At 39.7% G+C, this 16,063-nt stretch overlaps 1 protein-coding gene across 18 annotated transcripts in view; it reads right to left on the bottom strand.

Annotated features, from left to right (window-relative positions):
* ZBTB20 (zinc finger and BTB domain containing 20) overlaps positions 1 to 16,063 on the bottom strand; it is a 911,487-nt gene that overhangs the window by 39,041 nt on the left and 856,383 nt on the right. For 15 of the 18 annotated variants that reach the window (XM_037835777.1, XM_037835740.1, XM_037835761.1 and 12 more), the window contains 2 exons: positions 11,225 to 11,387; positions 10,653 to 10,852 (listed from right to left, as the gene is read on the bottom strand). In XM_037835777.1, the coding sequence (XP_037691705.1) occupies positions 10,653 to 10,852; positions 11,225 to 11,235 (211 nt within the window). In that variant the 5' untranslated portion in view covers positions 11,236 to 11,387. The remainder of the gene's footprint in view (positions 1 to 10,652; positions 10,853 to 11,224; positions 11,388 to 16,063) is intronic. The other 3 variants (XM_037835873.1, XM_037835884.1, XM_037835864.1) reach the window with 2 other exon arrangements.

Here is a 16,063-nt window from a genome sequence, read left to right on the forward strand (position 1 = left end):
GAGAACAGTATCATAGGTTTGTTATTAGTAACTACAGAGCTATTTGAATTGGGTCTGTCATGAAAGAAGTCCACAGGACATAGTGTTTTAAAAAGGATCAGGCTTGGAGACAATTTCAAAATGTTTTAAAAATTTTGGAAAATTTAAATGCTCAAAGTATATGATACCTGTTTCCTGCCTAATGTTCATGGATTACTGAGAGTATGTAACTGAGTGAATATTGGTGAAATCTTCAGAAGAGGTCATGTAATAATTCTTGCGAAATATTAGTTCTTTTTAGCTAGAAGAAAGAGAAAGCAATGTTGTGAAGAAGTGGAAAAAGAACTAATATAATACAGCTACTGATTCACTGAGCTTGGGTAGTGTCTTCAAAATTCTTTTACATATATTTATCATTCCAATTGCCCTGTGGAATGGGAGATCTAATTCCCTCTTGTCTCACTTATTTAATTGCAGAATCTCCCTTAACAATGGTTTTTACCTCAGTTTATAAATGGGCTTGGGACTCCTGTATCATAAAAATATTCACAACCCTGCTTTTGAGTTACCCCAATCATTATTTCTCTTTTTAAGAACTAAATTTGCTTGAAAAAGTAGTTTATAATTGCTGTTTCCAAATTCATATTCTGTTCGCTCCTTAATCCCTTTTTATGGCATTTTTGTGATACACCTGATCAGCTTTCTTGACAGCCATCAGGAAACCAACAATCTTCCAATCCAAAGCAGTCTTTTCTCAGTTCTCTTGCTCCTTGGTACCTGCGGCCCTCAACACTGCTGACCCCTCCCATTTTTGATGATCTCTCTGCACTATCCTGGTTTTCCTCCTATTTCTCTGGTGCTCTCTTCTCTTCCTTTTTTAATGATTCTTTATCCTCTTTCTTATCCCTCAACCTAAATATCATCCAAGGTCCTATCCTCCTTTTCTCTCTCAATAAAGTCTTCTTTAAAGTTTACTTCCACATCCATGGCTTAAAGTATGGCCTCTTGGCCAAAGCATTTGGTAGCCCTAATTTCAAATCTTCATCCTGTACTCTAGGGACCTATTGCTAACTCAATGTTGGTCATCTCCACTGGGTATACCCCTCATATCTCATTCAGTATTATATAAAATTGAACTACATTCTATTCCTCTAAAAACCTAACTTTTGATATTCTCTTCCTGATAACTTGGATGTTTGATCTTAGATCTTATATCTAAGATCTTTGATGTTTTTCTCTTTCTTACCTCAGTCTCCATCAGTGCTGGGAGCTGTGCACTCTCTTCCATCAAACCCACTGAACCAGGCTCCTCCCCGTTCTCACTATCACCATCTCCCTGCAATTCACCTATAACATGAACTCCTGACGCAGCTTCCTGGGGCTCTCTCCTCCCTTCAGTCACCCCACTCCCATATCTGCCAGGCACCCTCTACAACCCTCTGCTAAATTAGATTTACCAAAGTAAAGTCCTGATCTTGGCAGCTTGTACCTAAAACCCTTCCACAAGAGGCTAAACTTGCATACAATTGTGCCTAAGAGTCCCCCCACCCCCCAGTACCTCTTTGTTGCTCAGATGTGGTCCTCTCTCTCCCTAACTGAGCCATCTCGACAGGTGATCTCACTGCCCTCCCCCCTACGTGGGACCTGACTCCCAGGGTTGTAAATCTCCCTGGCAATGCAGAATATGACTCCCGGAGATGAATGTGGACCCAGCATTGTGGGACTGATAGTATCTTCTTGACCAAAAAGGGGATGCAAAATGAGACGAAATAGTTTCAGTGGCTGAGAGATTTCAAATGGAGTCGAGAGGTCACTCTGGTGGACATTCTTATGCACTATATAGATAACATGTCCTAGGTTTTAATGTATTGGAATAGCTAGAAGTAAATACCTGAAACTACCAAACTCCAACCCAGCAGTCTGGACTCCTGAAGACAATTATATAATAATGTAGATTACAAGGGGTGACAGTGTGATTGTGAAGACCTTGTGGATCACACCCCCTCTATATAGTGTATGGATGAGTAGAAAAATGGGGATAAAAACTAAAGGACAAATGGGGTGGGATGAAGGGATGATTTGGGTGTTCTTTTTTTCACTTTTATTTTTTTATTCTTGTTCTGGTTCTTTCTGATGTAAGGAAAATGTTCAGAGATAGATTGTGGTGATGAATGCATAACTATGTTATCATACTGTGGACAGTGGATTGTATACCATGGATGATTGTATGGTGTGTGAATGTATTTCAGTAAAACTGAATTTAATACAAAAAAAAAAAAAAAAGAGAAAAAAAAAAAAAAAACACCCAAAAAAACCCCTTCCACAGCTCTGCACCACAGCTCATACCCCCTACGAAATCCTACTCATCCTCCAAGACAGCTCAAATGGAACCTTCTCTGATAAACTTAACTGGATGTTACAGTTAACTGGATTGTAACACTTTTTATGGACATTCTAAAGTCTATTTAAGAAATGGAGATTTAAGGACATGTCCTAAGTTTTAATGTACTTGGTGGCAAGGTCTGTTGGTCTCCATCATTGAGCCCCCTACACAACTCAGTGTAGTGCCAGGCACAAGAGACATTACCCTACGTGTGCTTGCCCAGAGTGCATCAGTGCTCTGTGGGACTGGGTGAATGGGGTGTATATTTACCACCCTGTAGGGCAGTTGTTTATGATGTATCTGACCTTCTCTAGGAGACTCTGAGCATAGGGTCCCACTTTATAAAACTGCACCCTGCACGATACCTGGGCTGTGATCCTCCACACTGAAAGCACTCAGTAAACTGATGAATAGTCCTGACCACCCTTTTGTTCAGAAAACATAAGTTCTCTCAGAAGCAGACTCAGTAACGGGTACCTTGGTTCTGTCACTTGCTATGCTGGGAATCTTTTGCATGACACTGGCCTTCTTTGGGCCTCAGTTTCCTCATCTATACAATAATGGGTTTAGATCAAGTAGACTTTAATCTCTTTTAGTGTTGATAAAAAGTTCTAACTGGTACATATTCCTTAGAGAGAACAAAGGACGTGGATGCAGAAGAAAAGCGAAAAAGAAAGCAGAAAGTGCTTATTCTACTGATGAGGTAATAAAGGGTTTGACTTATGGTACCTGGTGTGTGGTGACTGGTAGAAGGATCTGACTTGGGAATTCTTGAAAGCAAGCACTACACTAAAGAATCCTCTCAATCGATCCTAAATGATCCATCCCTGAGGGCAGTGGTGCGTGTGAATTTTTTTTTTAAGTCAGAACGTGAGAAGCCCTGACAAATACGGAGAGGCACTAATTTTCTATAATTAAATTTGCCATAAGCAGAGGAAGCATATACAAAATTGTCACTAGCAGCTGCTGATAAGAATTACGGATGTACTTCAGCAAGAGATGAGAAGGTAAGATGAAGAATAGAACACTGAAAATCAGCAGTTGGTCTTAATTACATGTGGACAACCTTAACACATTCATGCAATATTTGGGAGAGCAATCTGGCATGGTGTAATTGAGACATGAACAACAAAACCAGATTGCCAAGGGACCTAGGGGGATTTTGTAAGAGGACTAGATTGCTAGAATCTGAGGGACCCCATGTCAATGACAGAGCTCCAGCATGATACCTATAGGTGACTCTATGGCTTCAGGAATGAATCTTTCTCAATAAAAAAGTTATTTTGAGCTGTGCTGATCATCACTAGATCCCTCATAATACTTCCTTACTTCTACTGACTGCATGGAAGGAAGGGCACTTTTACCTATTAGAAAATAAGTGGGTGCCTTGCTTGATTATTTACTTAGAAAGCAACATGTCTCTAGAAGGAACTGAAAGACAGCCATGCCGGTTGAATTATAACATCAGGCAACACCATCCAAATGCAAACTGTCCTGTGATTAAAATGAGGCAAAACGTTAAGAAGGCCTGAGTGTCTTAACGAATTGCTGTTTATTGAAAACACCATGCTATTTTGTGCTTCTGTGCCTGCTTCTGTTCCTTGTGGTTGGAATGCCATTCCCTCCCTCTTCTACCTGGCACGTTCCTGCTCAATTTTCCTGATCCAGGTTTAATGCTATCTTCTCTGGGAAGGCCTTCCCACAGCTTCAGGCTCCTTCCTTAGGGTCTCAGTAGCATTTTATGCATAATCAAACACTTTAATATTGCATTGTATTTACTCCTTTCATGGGCTTACAGCTTTGGTAAGTGTTCAGGAACACTGTGAGTTCCTGAAGTGAGGGTACAATATCTTGTTTACCATATCTTCATCCCAGTCTTAGCTGACGACTTGGTACAGAATCCGGGGTTTAGTAGTTTGCTCAACGACTCAGTTAGTGTCTACGTGAATGCACGCATGCATGAATGAATGAGATAAGAGAGAACTATAGAAAATGTTGCATTAAGCGACCATGGAAGACACCCAATTAAATTAACATTGTAGGGAAAGGGCAAGTTTTACAAAAAGAGGGCAAGTTTTATAAAAAGAGGTGAAGACATGAAACTTTAAGAAATGTGATTAAAAAAAAAACATGTGTCCCTAAATATACTAAGTGGAAACTCTAGGAAATTAGAGCAAATAAAATTAACTGTACTTCTTTAAGGGCTGCACTAAAACTTCTAAATAAGAGGGCATCAAAGGTAATAAAAATAATTCCAAATAGATTTTTATATCAATTAACTCAGAGACAGGAAGGTGCATTTCTAAAAAAGGAAAGACTAGCTTTAAAGAAATGAATCCACACTTTAATAGGTAAGTGGTTTACTTGGTTAGTGAAATGCCAGAAAAACAGTTTAAACTGTTAGCAGTGAAAAGGTAGATATATAATTCTGAATATGAAGCAGAATAAAGAAGGATGCAGGATACTTTGGGGGCAATGAGAGCATTTAGTTAAACCAAAGATGATCTATTTGCTGCTCAACTGATATGGAAGAAAATTAATAGCAAGCCTTAGGAAAATGACTGTGGTTGCTTATTCTTCTCATTTTGACTATATTTGTTCCGCATATTAGTGTGACCCCCAAATGTTTTCAGGATTGTCCAACTTGTCCTAAATTCCATAAATAAACGCTTTCAGGGGATGCTGTTTTTGCCATGTCTCTATTATGGTTCCTCACAGATGGACCATTTTTGCCCTTCCAAAGTCTAAGAATAACTCTTTCAGTTATCAAGACATATCAAAATTAAGTTCAGCTGTTCCTATGGGATTCCAGTTAGTTTAGACACATCTGCTGAGATACATGCATTTGAATCCAAATGAAGCTTTTGTTTGATTATACATTTTGAACATTTATGAAGTTTTTTTTTTTTTGGGCCAAAATGTTTTTCATTTTTTGGCACTCCAAACAGAGAACTTCAGTTATAAACACTGCCTTCTGAGCACCTCTGACAGAATCCAATCTTTTCAAGTGAACAGGTGCCTCAGGAAGTTTTTGGAAGATTTTACACTGAATCAGCTTTCTGATTGGAAACTTTCTGAACATGCAGTAAAACTTGCCAAAAAGACTTTCAAACTAGCTTGAGCAGTTTTCACTCATACAGACATACATTCACACATACAGACAGCACAAGTAAAAGCAAATTGGAGACCTGTAAAACTGAAGCCTCTCTCTTAAAGGTTAAATACCGTATGCAATCAAACTGAACAAAAAGTAATACATGACAGAAGAGATAATGAATAAATAGCAATAACAGAGGTTCAAAGTCTTCATAAGCATGTTCCCCTTAAAGCTTTGCCTAAGAGTTTAGGCTGCATGTGCTTTCAGTAAGAATTCTCTCTCATGTTTTGAGCTCAAGTGTGTGTATTTTTAAACACTGTACTGTAGAGTATGGCTACCAATTACTTTCACTCACAAACTTGTTCAAACAGGTATTTTGAAACCCTTCTCTCTCCAACACAAATGGGTCATCAAGATTCAAATCTAAAAGAAGAGAAAACACTGCTCTCTAAGTCAAGGGTTCTTTGGCAAAGCCCACACCTTACCTGATTCCCTACAACTTTTCTTTTCTAGTCTGAATTTAAACTGGACAAGTTACTACAGAATAAAATGCTTTAAGCTGAAATGTTAATACAGAGTAAAATCACTCCCCCAATGGGCATGCCTGGAATTCACAGGGAAATCTGCTTTCAAGTTATTCTTACGGCCTCGGACCAGATGCTCCAAGGTGGCCAGAAACCTTTGTCTACACCCACTTAGCAGATTTTCCTGGCTTTTTTTCAGGGACTAAGAAGTTTATTTGCAGAAATGAATCATTTCCTTCAAAATATCCTTTACCCTATTTACATGCTTGCATATTCCTTCCATTTTGTTTTCCCCCTACAGCTTTACTAAGGGAATTAATTATCTAGAAGAACAGGAACATACAGTAAGTACATCTGAGATACAGGATGAGACACAGTATGTCATCTATTAGGCCTGGCTAAGACCAGCAGCTGATGCTAAATGGGAAGGAACAGGCACCAAATGTTTTTTAATCACAAAGTTAGTAATTAATTGCTCTTTAAAATACATTTTATGCTTCTTTCTGTCTGTGTACATGAAATGCACATTTATTACATGCCAAAAATTACAGCATTATGGTTTAAATGTGACTGGCACGAAAGTCCAGAAATCAGAGTTAATGTTCCCTCAGCAACTTTAATTCTGTCCGTGTGCACATGTAGAGCTATAATAGTCTTCCGTTGCAGGATAATACATATAGATGATCTGGGGAGGGAAGCTAAAGACCCATATCCTCAGCTGTAGTTACAGGAAAAATAACAAAGGGTAAAAAGCCGTGCTCCTTTCCACATACGTGGATGAAAACAATGTCCCTGTGCCCAGCATTGTGTAATCAGGGAATGAAAGAATCTGCTGTGATGCAGTCACTAAAGGGGGCAGTTTCTGTTGCTGTGGGAACCTGAACTTTGCATTTCCTGACTTTGGGGTAATTAAAATGTCAGCCTTAATATGGCATTAATAGAGTTTGCCATAAAAATTCTCTTTGTTTTGTTCTCTAAAAAAAAATCACGGAGACTTGGCTGGGTGAAGCAAAGGGTTGAGAAGGGGGTTGGCCAATGAAGGTGGCTGGCTAGAGACAGGAAAGGAAGGACCCACCAGTGTCCTTGATAGCGTTCAGCCCCAGCAGAGTCATACTACCTACAGAGCTAAAGTTAAACCCACCCACACAACAGTTTGGTAATGTGTAAAGGTTAAATTAAAAATAAATAAAAACCGTTAATGCGTAAGTGCGTCTTGGCAAGGACACAAAAAGCGAGACAGTCTGATGAGGCCAGTGCAAAACACGGGAAGGTAAGTAAGTAACCACGGATATCAGCTTCCAACAAAAGGAAGACATGAAAATAGGTGTATATACAGCCAAAAATGGGGAGGTCCATTAAAGGGAGGAGAATCCCTTCTCCCTTTATGGGGGCCTTTTTTGGGAGAAAAAACTAGAAGAAATATGCAAAGTTCTGGTCGTGTCAATCGCATGTATATGACTGTGATGTACTACAACTTAATAGTTGTCAAGAAAGGTTTTTCATATGCAGAGCTTCGTCTGCTCTGTTGACTTGGTTTAGTCCCTGTTTAAGCATTTGAAAGCAGAATTTGGCTCAGCTCATACTCTGCCTGTTCAGTGGGAAACTGCTCCATCACAAACAGTTTTGTATCCTTTGCATTCCTAAACTTGTCTTAATGCTTTCCATTATCATCCTCTGAGTTTGTTTCCCATTAGGTTTTTTAGAAATGGTGAAGAGGTGACAAGCTAGGAGGTAATGGAGGAATATTGCTAAAAGGAAATTGTGTTAGTGGGTGCATCGCAAAGCACCACAAATTTCAGGAGCAATATTAACCTCATCATCTCACAAAGGAAAGCATTTCTCAACAGCATTCCTTCTTGTTTTGAATATTACTAGGATCTTTTGCCAAGTTTGAAGTGGCTCAGCAGGTTAAATAGTCAACTGAGAATGTAAGGGCTCAGACTTGTCATCCTTGCTATAAAATATGGCCTATATTATTCATATGCAAAACCACTGTGGCTTACTCACCCTTACCAGTTCATGTTCATGATTGAATTTTCTTTTGTGGAGATGCCTTTATCTGTTGTGTTTCTATAACATGGTCACCAATATAAGTAGTTACACATTTTCAAAATGCCTGTTCAGAGTTGGGAATAGAGAACAGAGAATTCTGGCTGCTCACAATGAGAACAAATGCTCAATACCTGAATGAGTTAACCATGAGCAAGTCATTTCAGTTATCTGGGTGTCTGTTTTCTCAGTTTTCTTGTCTGTAAATTGGGAAGAATCATACTGACTGACAGGAAATGGGCATTAAGACATGACTAAGAATAATTCTGCTAAACGCATGACAAATAAAAAAGTGCTATAAAAATCCAGGCGCTTGTGAAAGCTTGGAACACCAAACACCGGTGGAATGTTTTTGAAGTTAGAGACTAACAAGTCAAAGGCACTATTTTTAAATGCTCCAAATCTGTTAGTTCTAAGTCAGAACTGAATATTTTACCTTAAAGAAATTAGGGTTTTAAATTAATCTATGGTAAGAATGACATTTGAAAGTTAAAAAAATATTCTCTTGAATGCAAGAAGAGCATCCAAAAATTTTAACAGCTTAAAATAAACCTCTTTCCTGTCTTCTCTCAAACAATCGCCAAATGGACAGATTTCTGTGAATCTTTCCTAAAAACAATTTTCCTCTAAGTGTAGGCTCAAATCAGGACAAACTACAATCCAAATATATTTGGAGAAAAGTATAATTAATTTAAACAACAGGCTGGAGTGGGTAAGACACATCTTCGTGGCAAAATCAAAATGACTTTCTAAACAGCTGGAAACTGGATTTCTCCTTCCTATTTCTACTCTTTCCAACAGCATTCAGACACCCTGCTGAACGTGGATCACCTGGCTCTCTCGGGGTCACCCAGGAACTGTACGGTGGCACCATACTTGTACTGTTCACACTAATGCTAAGGCCTGACCAGAGGAGGTTTTTGGTAAAGTACAATAAATGATGCCCAGTGTTTTTATATTCCACAAACCATTCATTTTGCTATAACAGGGGATTTCTGGGCTAAGGCCATTCTGTGTAATCGTCCCCATAAGGTGTGGCAGAAAGCCAGGCCATGAAGGTCTGCATATTGAAGCTCCAGGCTCTTCTCCACAGGAACAGGCTACCTTCCTGGTAGGTAGGCCAGTGTGCTCATGTCTGTGGGCACTGTGCCACACCATTTTCCAATTCTTCCTGTAATTACTATTAGGCTGGAGACCGCCAGGCAAGAAAGTCCAAAGGTACCACTATTACGACCATTCACAGAACACAGATCCGCTTCTGATCCCCCGGGTGTCCCTATAGAAGCAGCAACTTTGATTTTACAAATCACGTGCGTTGTAGAGCTCTTGATCTTGTTACTTCCCTTTTCATTTTCTAGTGACAGCTGGAGTGTGGCCTCAGCCCAGCCACGCAGAGGGCAAGCTCCCTTCACCCTAGCCCCTGCCCCTAGGTCCTTTCCCTTTATCTAGAGAGACTATTATGACAGGCAAGAGGGGAATGGAATCTCCCAGACCTGTTTACTCTAGCCCTCTTTGCAAAGTTTTATATTCGTTCTATGAGAAAAATAACAATAGGATATGGAGAATCTCATTTCCTGCTTAATACTGTTTGTCTTTGTGGACAGAATAAATGGTGCCCTCTTTTGAAAATAAAGCTTTCTTGATCTTATTCTACTCATTTTAAAGAAGAATATACCAACTTTTTGCCTGTTATGAGATACAACTTTATGGAGATCAATTCAGAATAGTTGGATATCTCAAGACTAAAAGGAATATTCTTTGGGATTGGGCCCCAAAGTTATTCAATTCTTTTCCATTTTTAACACATAAATTTCCTTCTATCTGAAATATTTGGTTACATTTCAGAAAGAAAAAGAAAAAATAATCTCCTAAAAGTGATTTATCAACTTTCTTAAAATAGAATTTGAAGAAGTGACTCCCAGATCAATAGGAAGAGAGCAAAAATAAACAGCAATGAAGTGATTTCAACAGCGACAATCTCATTAAGTTGCCCATTTCCAAATTTAGCCCTTAGGCAGTTTTTTTAATTAAAAAATATTTTTAACCTGGATTCCTATTGGCTATGTAAGTTTGGGTGGCTTCTGGATTCTTGGAAGCCATTCTCTTTTCTTCTGTAAATTTATGCTATCCTTTAACCACTTCAAAATAAATTAAAAACTGGAAAGACGGAAATTCAGCCAAGCTACATGAGACTCCAATAACTAATGCAAATCTGACTTGCGTTATATAATTTCAAAATGGATGTTTCCTGTGTCTAACTGGCCATTTGAGGCCCACATTTGGTTGTTCAACTTAGTAGTTGAGGAAGTGCTGTTTTTCAGACCACGGGACAAAAGAGTAATTAAAAAACAGCATCACAACTTCTTTTTTTGAGTTAATGTTATGAAAGAGAATGTAGTTCATGTAGGCCAAATGTAGTTTTGAGGCCAAATGGCTGGCTGCCTGGCTTTAAAATACACTCTAGCTTTGAAAATATAGATGTTGGCTGAATCAAAATGGTGGCAGGTTACTTCTGGCTACTTTAGAAGACCAAATGGAAACGGCTTGCACTGAATGCAAACAAGCCAGAACCCAGCGGAGAAGCAATGCTCTGGGCACCAAGAAGACACCATCTCCTTACTGGTGTACTCACAATCAGATGACCCGGTGTGAGCGTGAGAGTTTGTCAGTGAATGTGTTGAGTGGATGAGGGCTGGGTCTGGAGACAAAACAGCTTCAAAGTTCAGGCAGGGAAGGCCCGGCTTGGCGCTGGATCCACCCGGCTGAGTAATCTCATTCTCCTCAGATGCCTTCTGGTTTTCAGCTGTCTTGGGTTTCTTCCTGAAAATAAACAAAGGGCCCTTTGAAGGAACTGACTGCATATTTGGGAAAAGGCATTTTTAGAATCTGTTAAAGATAACTTGATTTTTTTTTTTCTGAGGGGGGATGGGAGGGAGTCCAGTATGTCCCTTGTTTTAAAACAAGCTGATTCTTGTTTTTTCCCTCCAGTAACGGCCTAACTGGGAACACATGAAAGCATATGGGCCAAGCAAACAGCACCACATTTGGACTTCGTTGGCTGCATAAAAAGACCCTGTCCCAGAACTTTAGACAGCTTGAGCTACGTATGGCTGACATTATCCAAGAAATCATCCTTTTTTTTCCCCCTTAAGAGTTTTAACATGGTCTGGAAAAATACTAGTGTAGGTTTACCGTTCTAGCATTTGTCAGGAAGCTTAGAGACAGGACCCGTGGAGTAATGGGAGGAGCACTGGACTGGGAGTCAGGAGACTTGAGCTATGGTACTAGCTGTGCCTCTAACTTCTGTGTGGCCTTGGGCACCTCACTTCACCTCTCTGGGCTTCAGTTTCCTCATCTGTGAAAATAAAGGGCTTGCATTAGAAGGCCTTAACGCTTCCTTCCAGCTTTAAGCTTCTATTCGTGGAACACATTTTGGCATTCAAATTTTTTGCTGTTATTTAGATTTTATTTTAAAGCAACACATTACTTCAAATCACAATCTAAATTTGCAGGCCCTGTAGATGAGGGGGTGGGGTAGACATTTTAAAGTAGCCAGTGAAAAGTGAAAAGAAGAGGTTAGATTCTGGTAGGTGAAGAGGGAAGGTGTCATATAAAGACCCCATACTCCAACACTTTACTCAACCTTAGTTTAAAATACCCTTTGCTTTTTGATTTCATTCATGATCCTGGAGTTTAGGAGTGTGATTGTGTGTTTAGGAAGGCAGGTAAAGATGGGTGAAGGGAATTAGAAAGCGATTGTTAGTAATTGCTATTTGGGGTCAGGAATAGGAAGTAAAAGAGCTCAGCTATCGGTCAGCTCAGGTCTCCTCTCCCCAGGACAATGCAATTGACACTAAATTAATAAATATGTAGCTTATACTGAATGTACCTTAGACCTCAGCCAAACTGGATTATTAGTCATTCCCTGAAAATTCCCCAAATTTCCTTGGCTCTGTGCCTTTAATTTGTGGTAAGTAGATTTGTTTCCATGTTTCTCTTGTTTCTATGAGCGTGGCAATGGACTTGTTATACAGAATATTTTGAATTGAAATTTGTTGTACTGGGTAGTTAAATCTGCCCTCGCAGAATATGGTGTTATGATTAGCATGCTGTGTTTCTGGTCCAACAGGTTGTGAAATCAAATCTGTTTCTTCTGAGGGAGGGAGGCAGAAATGGAGTGGTAAAGATTAGAATAGAGGGGAAGCTTTCTGACATATTTTTCAGTATAGAGAAAGCCACTGTAGGAGAAGCAACAGATTGCAATGCCTTCCCAACAGTTTGTTGAATAGGTGACTATGGGACCAACCCCCAAATCCTGAATGTCCACATGGGCCCCCAACGAACTGGTATTCTGGCTTTCCTAAACACAAATATCAAAATATCCAAAGCCCAACTCATTTTTCCCATGAAAACCAATGCCTCCTCTAACGTCCTATTTCTATTAATGTTGTCATCAGGTTGGAAATTTCAGAGTCATTAAACACCTTCCTCTCTACCTTGAAGCCAATTAGTCAACAAGTCTTGACAATTCTGCTTCCTTTGTATTTTCCACATCTATATCTCTTTTCCATTTTCAGCGCAATCACCTTAACACTTTTTATCTAGACTATTGTTTACTAACTGGCCCTCCATCCTACTTTACTCTATTCCTTCTTCTTTGCATTCTCTAAATCTGAGATGACTACATTAGCCTGACATTCAAGGTCAGTTCCATTTCTACTTTGGTTTATCTCACATGCCCTATATATTGGCTACAGCGGACTCTTAAACTTCTTGACTATTTCCAGAAGGTTCTACAACCTTGGCTTTCCATCATTGCTCAAGTTATTTCTCTGGGGTGGAATGCCCTTTTTTTCATCTCTGCTTGTTGGAATACTTATCCTTCACACTTATTAAATACTATCTCTAAGTTGTAACTGTCTTGATTCCTCTCTACCAGAGAGGATTACTCTCTCTTTGTCTGTCTCTGAAATCCCCAAACATTTTTTATTTCTCTTGTTTTACTCATTAAATTTTGTTTCAATAATGGCTATTTATGGACTTACTCCTCCTGTGGAACTGTAAGCTCTCTGAGGGTAAGGAAGTTTTGTGTTCCCTGTGTCCACCATACTTTCTTCCTTCCCTCCCACCATTCACTTATTCACTTACTCATTTCATAAATATTTATTATTTGCCTATGATGTGTCCACATGGAATAGGGAATAAAACAAACATAGTTCTTGCCTTCCCAGAGGTTTTCATCTAGCCTATTCTTTTAGGCATAGAAACTTAGATAAAGCTGTCACTGAATAGGTATTTGTCGACTGAATGAAATGGAGTGGAAATTAAAGTGTATTTTGAAAGTAATCATAATCTTAATCCCAACTATGTTTCCCACTCTTTAGGTAGCAGTGAAATTCTATGTTGACTTACTGCTTTTCATTTGAGACCCTAAAGAGCATTTGATAAAAGTTGGACCATTTTGTCACTAAAGTCAGCCTGGTGCTCATAATTTATTTAACTATACACACTGAACATTAATGACAGATATTACTTAACAGAAAAAAATTATCTCTGAAGCTCATAGAGAAGGCCTAGGCTAGTTTCAGATGTGTGCTTCAGGAAATTAAGTAAGCCCTCTTTCAAACATGGGTACCTGGCCAAACAACCAACATTATTATTTTATTCTTTAACCTTGTAAAAAGTATTGTTATTCATATAAATGCCCTTGCTTCCTTCCCTAGATTTGATCCTGCTTCCTACCTGACATCTTGCACCACACCCTCCTGTTTGTTGTCTCAAGAATCACTTTTGGAGAACGTTCATAGCACAGAGGCACTGGAGCTACCTCTACAAACAGGGAATATTGAAAACCTTTTTGGCTCACTCCTGTTTACCTAATATCATTTCACTTGTCCTCCCACCACGGGGCTGTTTCCCAACTTCAGAGATAACATAGCCACTCACTGTCCTTGGAAGTAATTCATTTCCCACCTCACCTTCTCTAATAGTTCTTTTGGACTCTTTTTTTTCTAGAGCCGAGAAATACTAAAACATATCACCAGTCTGTCTAGACATACGCAGGTGTGGTCATTTCAATCCCATTTTTACTGTTCATAGTTTATTAAGAATTAAAGAGCAAACCCTGTTGTGATTAATTGAAAATACCTCCTTTGGTTGTATAAAAAGGATTATATAAACATGGCACATCTGAGAGCAAGTCTCACCAAGTCTCGGTGGCTGGCTGCACAGCATTCCCTGGGGCCTTTAGAGGGCAGCAGCACACTGACTGACTCCAGGCAGCAGTTCTGGGAGGCAAACCAGAAACTTCCTCCGGCTCACCATGCCAAAGGCTGGTTTGCCAAACTCTGGCCTCTCTGTTTCTTTCTTTTCATCTCTCTCTCTCCCCCTCCCCCCTGCTTCCTCTCTCTCTCTGTCCCTCTCTCCTTGCCTCTCCCTCTCCCTCTCTCTGTCTCTTTCTAAGTGTTAAAATTATACACTCTGATGAAGTCGCTCTTCAACCGGAAAATGAAAGCTACAATGGAAAAAAAACAAGCCAACAACAACAAAAAAGAAACCAGGGAAAAGGGGAAAGAGGGTTGCGGAGGGGGGAGGATTTAAAAACAAGAAAAGGGCAGATGTTTCGTAAATATATGCAAAGCAAAACTGGGTGTACCCTGAACGCTTCCACAGAGAAACAGACCAATCATTGTGCGCCTCCTCCCGCACGCTGGTGGAACTCAAATTCAAAACAAAACAAAACAAAACAAAACAAAAAAGTGGCCGCAGGCACCTGCCTTTAACGGTCAGTTCTGACATTCTGACTGAATATCTCCCGATTGCCCAAAGAGGAAAAAAAAAAGAAAACATTTCATCTTCCCACTGCAAACATTTCTGTTAGGAGCAAAAGGCTGCTTTAAGAACTGGGAAGGCGTTTTGAGGTAACTAGCGCTGAGTTAGCCAGCCGGACCTTCTGGTTTTTAACCCTCATTGTGCTGGCCCTGGCAGCAAGTTTTGGGCTGAAACATAGCAGTGAGTAAGGCTGTGGGTGATGTTGGCTCTTTCCTAACTAGACCATATTGTATGTGGAAAGAAATATGCATTAAAACATATTGATGCGATGTTAAGTATTAAGCATGTTAAGAGAATGGAAATTAACCAGAACGCTGGCATTTAATGTATATATTTCACACTCCTTTGCACATATTGTGCACATACAGTGATGGTAATTATTTTTGCAACATATGGAAAATAAATATTTTATCTGTGTGAGCTCTTATCAGTCTCCAGGGTCTGTTGAGAAGAGAGTGCTCTCTTCTACCTCCTTCTCCCAATTTTCTTTCTTCATTGGGCTCCTACTCTCCCCTCCTGCACATTAACGTGCTTCCACTCATCAGCCTGGTTGGGTGGGAAAGATGTCGTCAGAACTTCTGATAAATAATTACTCAGTCACTGGATCAGGATAATGTAGACCAGAATGCCCCTCCCTCCCAATCTTTTTAGAGTGGTAACCATTTCCCCACCATCCTCTACACACTGTAAGGAGAAGACTTACTAGAGTGGCTTGGAAGGGATGGCTGGGGAGGTGGCAACAAGCTGCCCAAAGGAAGGTTGGTAGCAGAATGGAGCTCCACCACTTAACAGCTGTGTGCCTTAGATGAAGCACTCTGCTTCCCTGATCCTCAGTTTCCTCATCTGTAAAATGGGAATAATAAAACCTACTTCCTAGGGCTGTTGCAAGGAATAAATGAGATAATTCATGTAAAGTGGTTAGCATAGTGCTCAATTATGGTCGCTCTTTTCATGGAGAGAAGCATTCTGCTGTTTTCATCATTTCAGCCATAGGAAGACTTTCTTCATCTTAGTAATCTTTTTCTTTATATATCTAGATTTGGGTCAGGGGCAAATGGATTGTTATTGTAGCAAAGGCAGAATGAATGTCAGGATAAACAATCTATTCTTCAACACAGTGCTCCTGTATGACCCTCCTGACACCTTCTTTCTGTTCATACGTTTGTCACTGCTGTTGCTATACCAAGAGCTTCTCTTAAA

The sequence above is a fragment of the Choloepus didactylus genome, chromosome 1 (genome assembly GCF_015220235.1).
Source record: "Choloepus didactylus isolate mChoDid1 chromosome 1, mChoDid1.pri, whole genome shotgun sequence".
Lineage (NCBI taxonomy): Eukaryota > Metazoa > Chordata > Mammalia > Pilosa > Megalonychidae > Choloepus > Choloepus didactylus.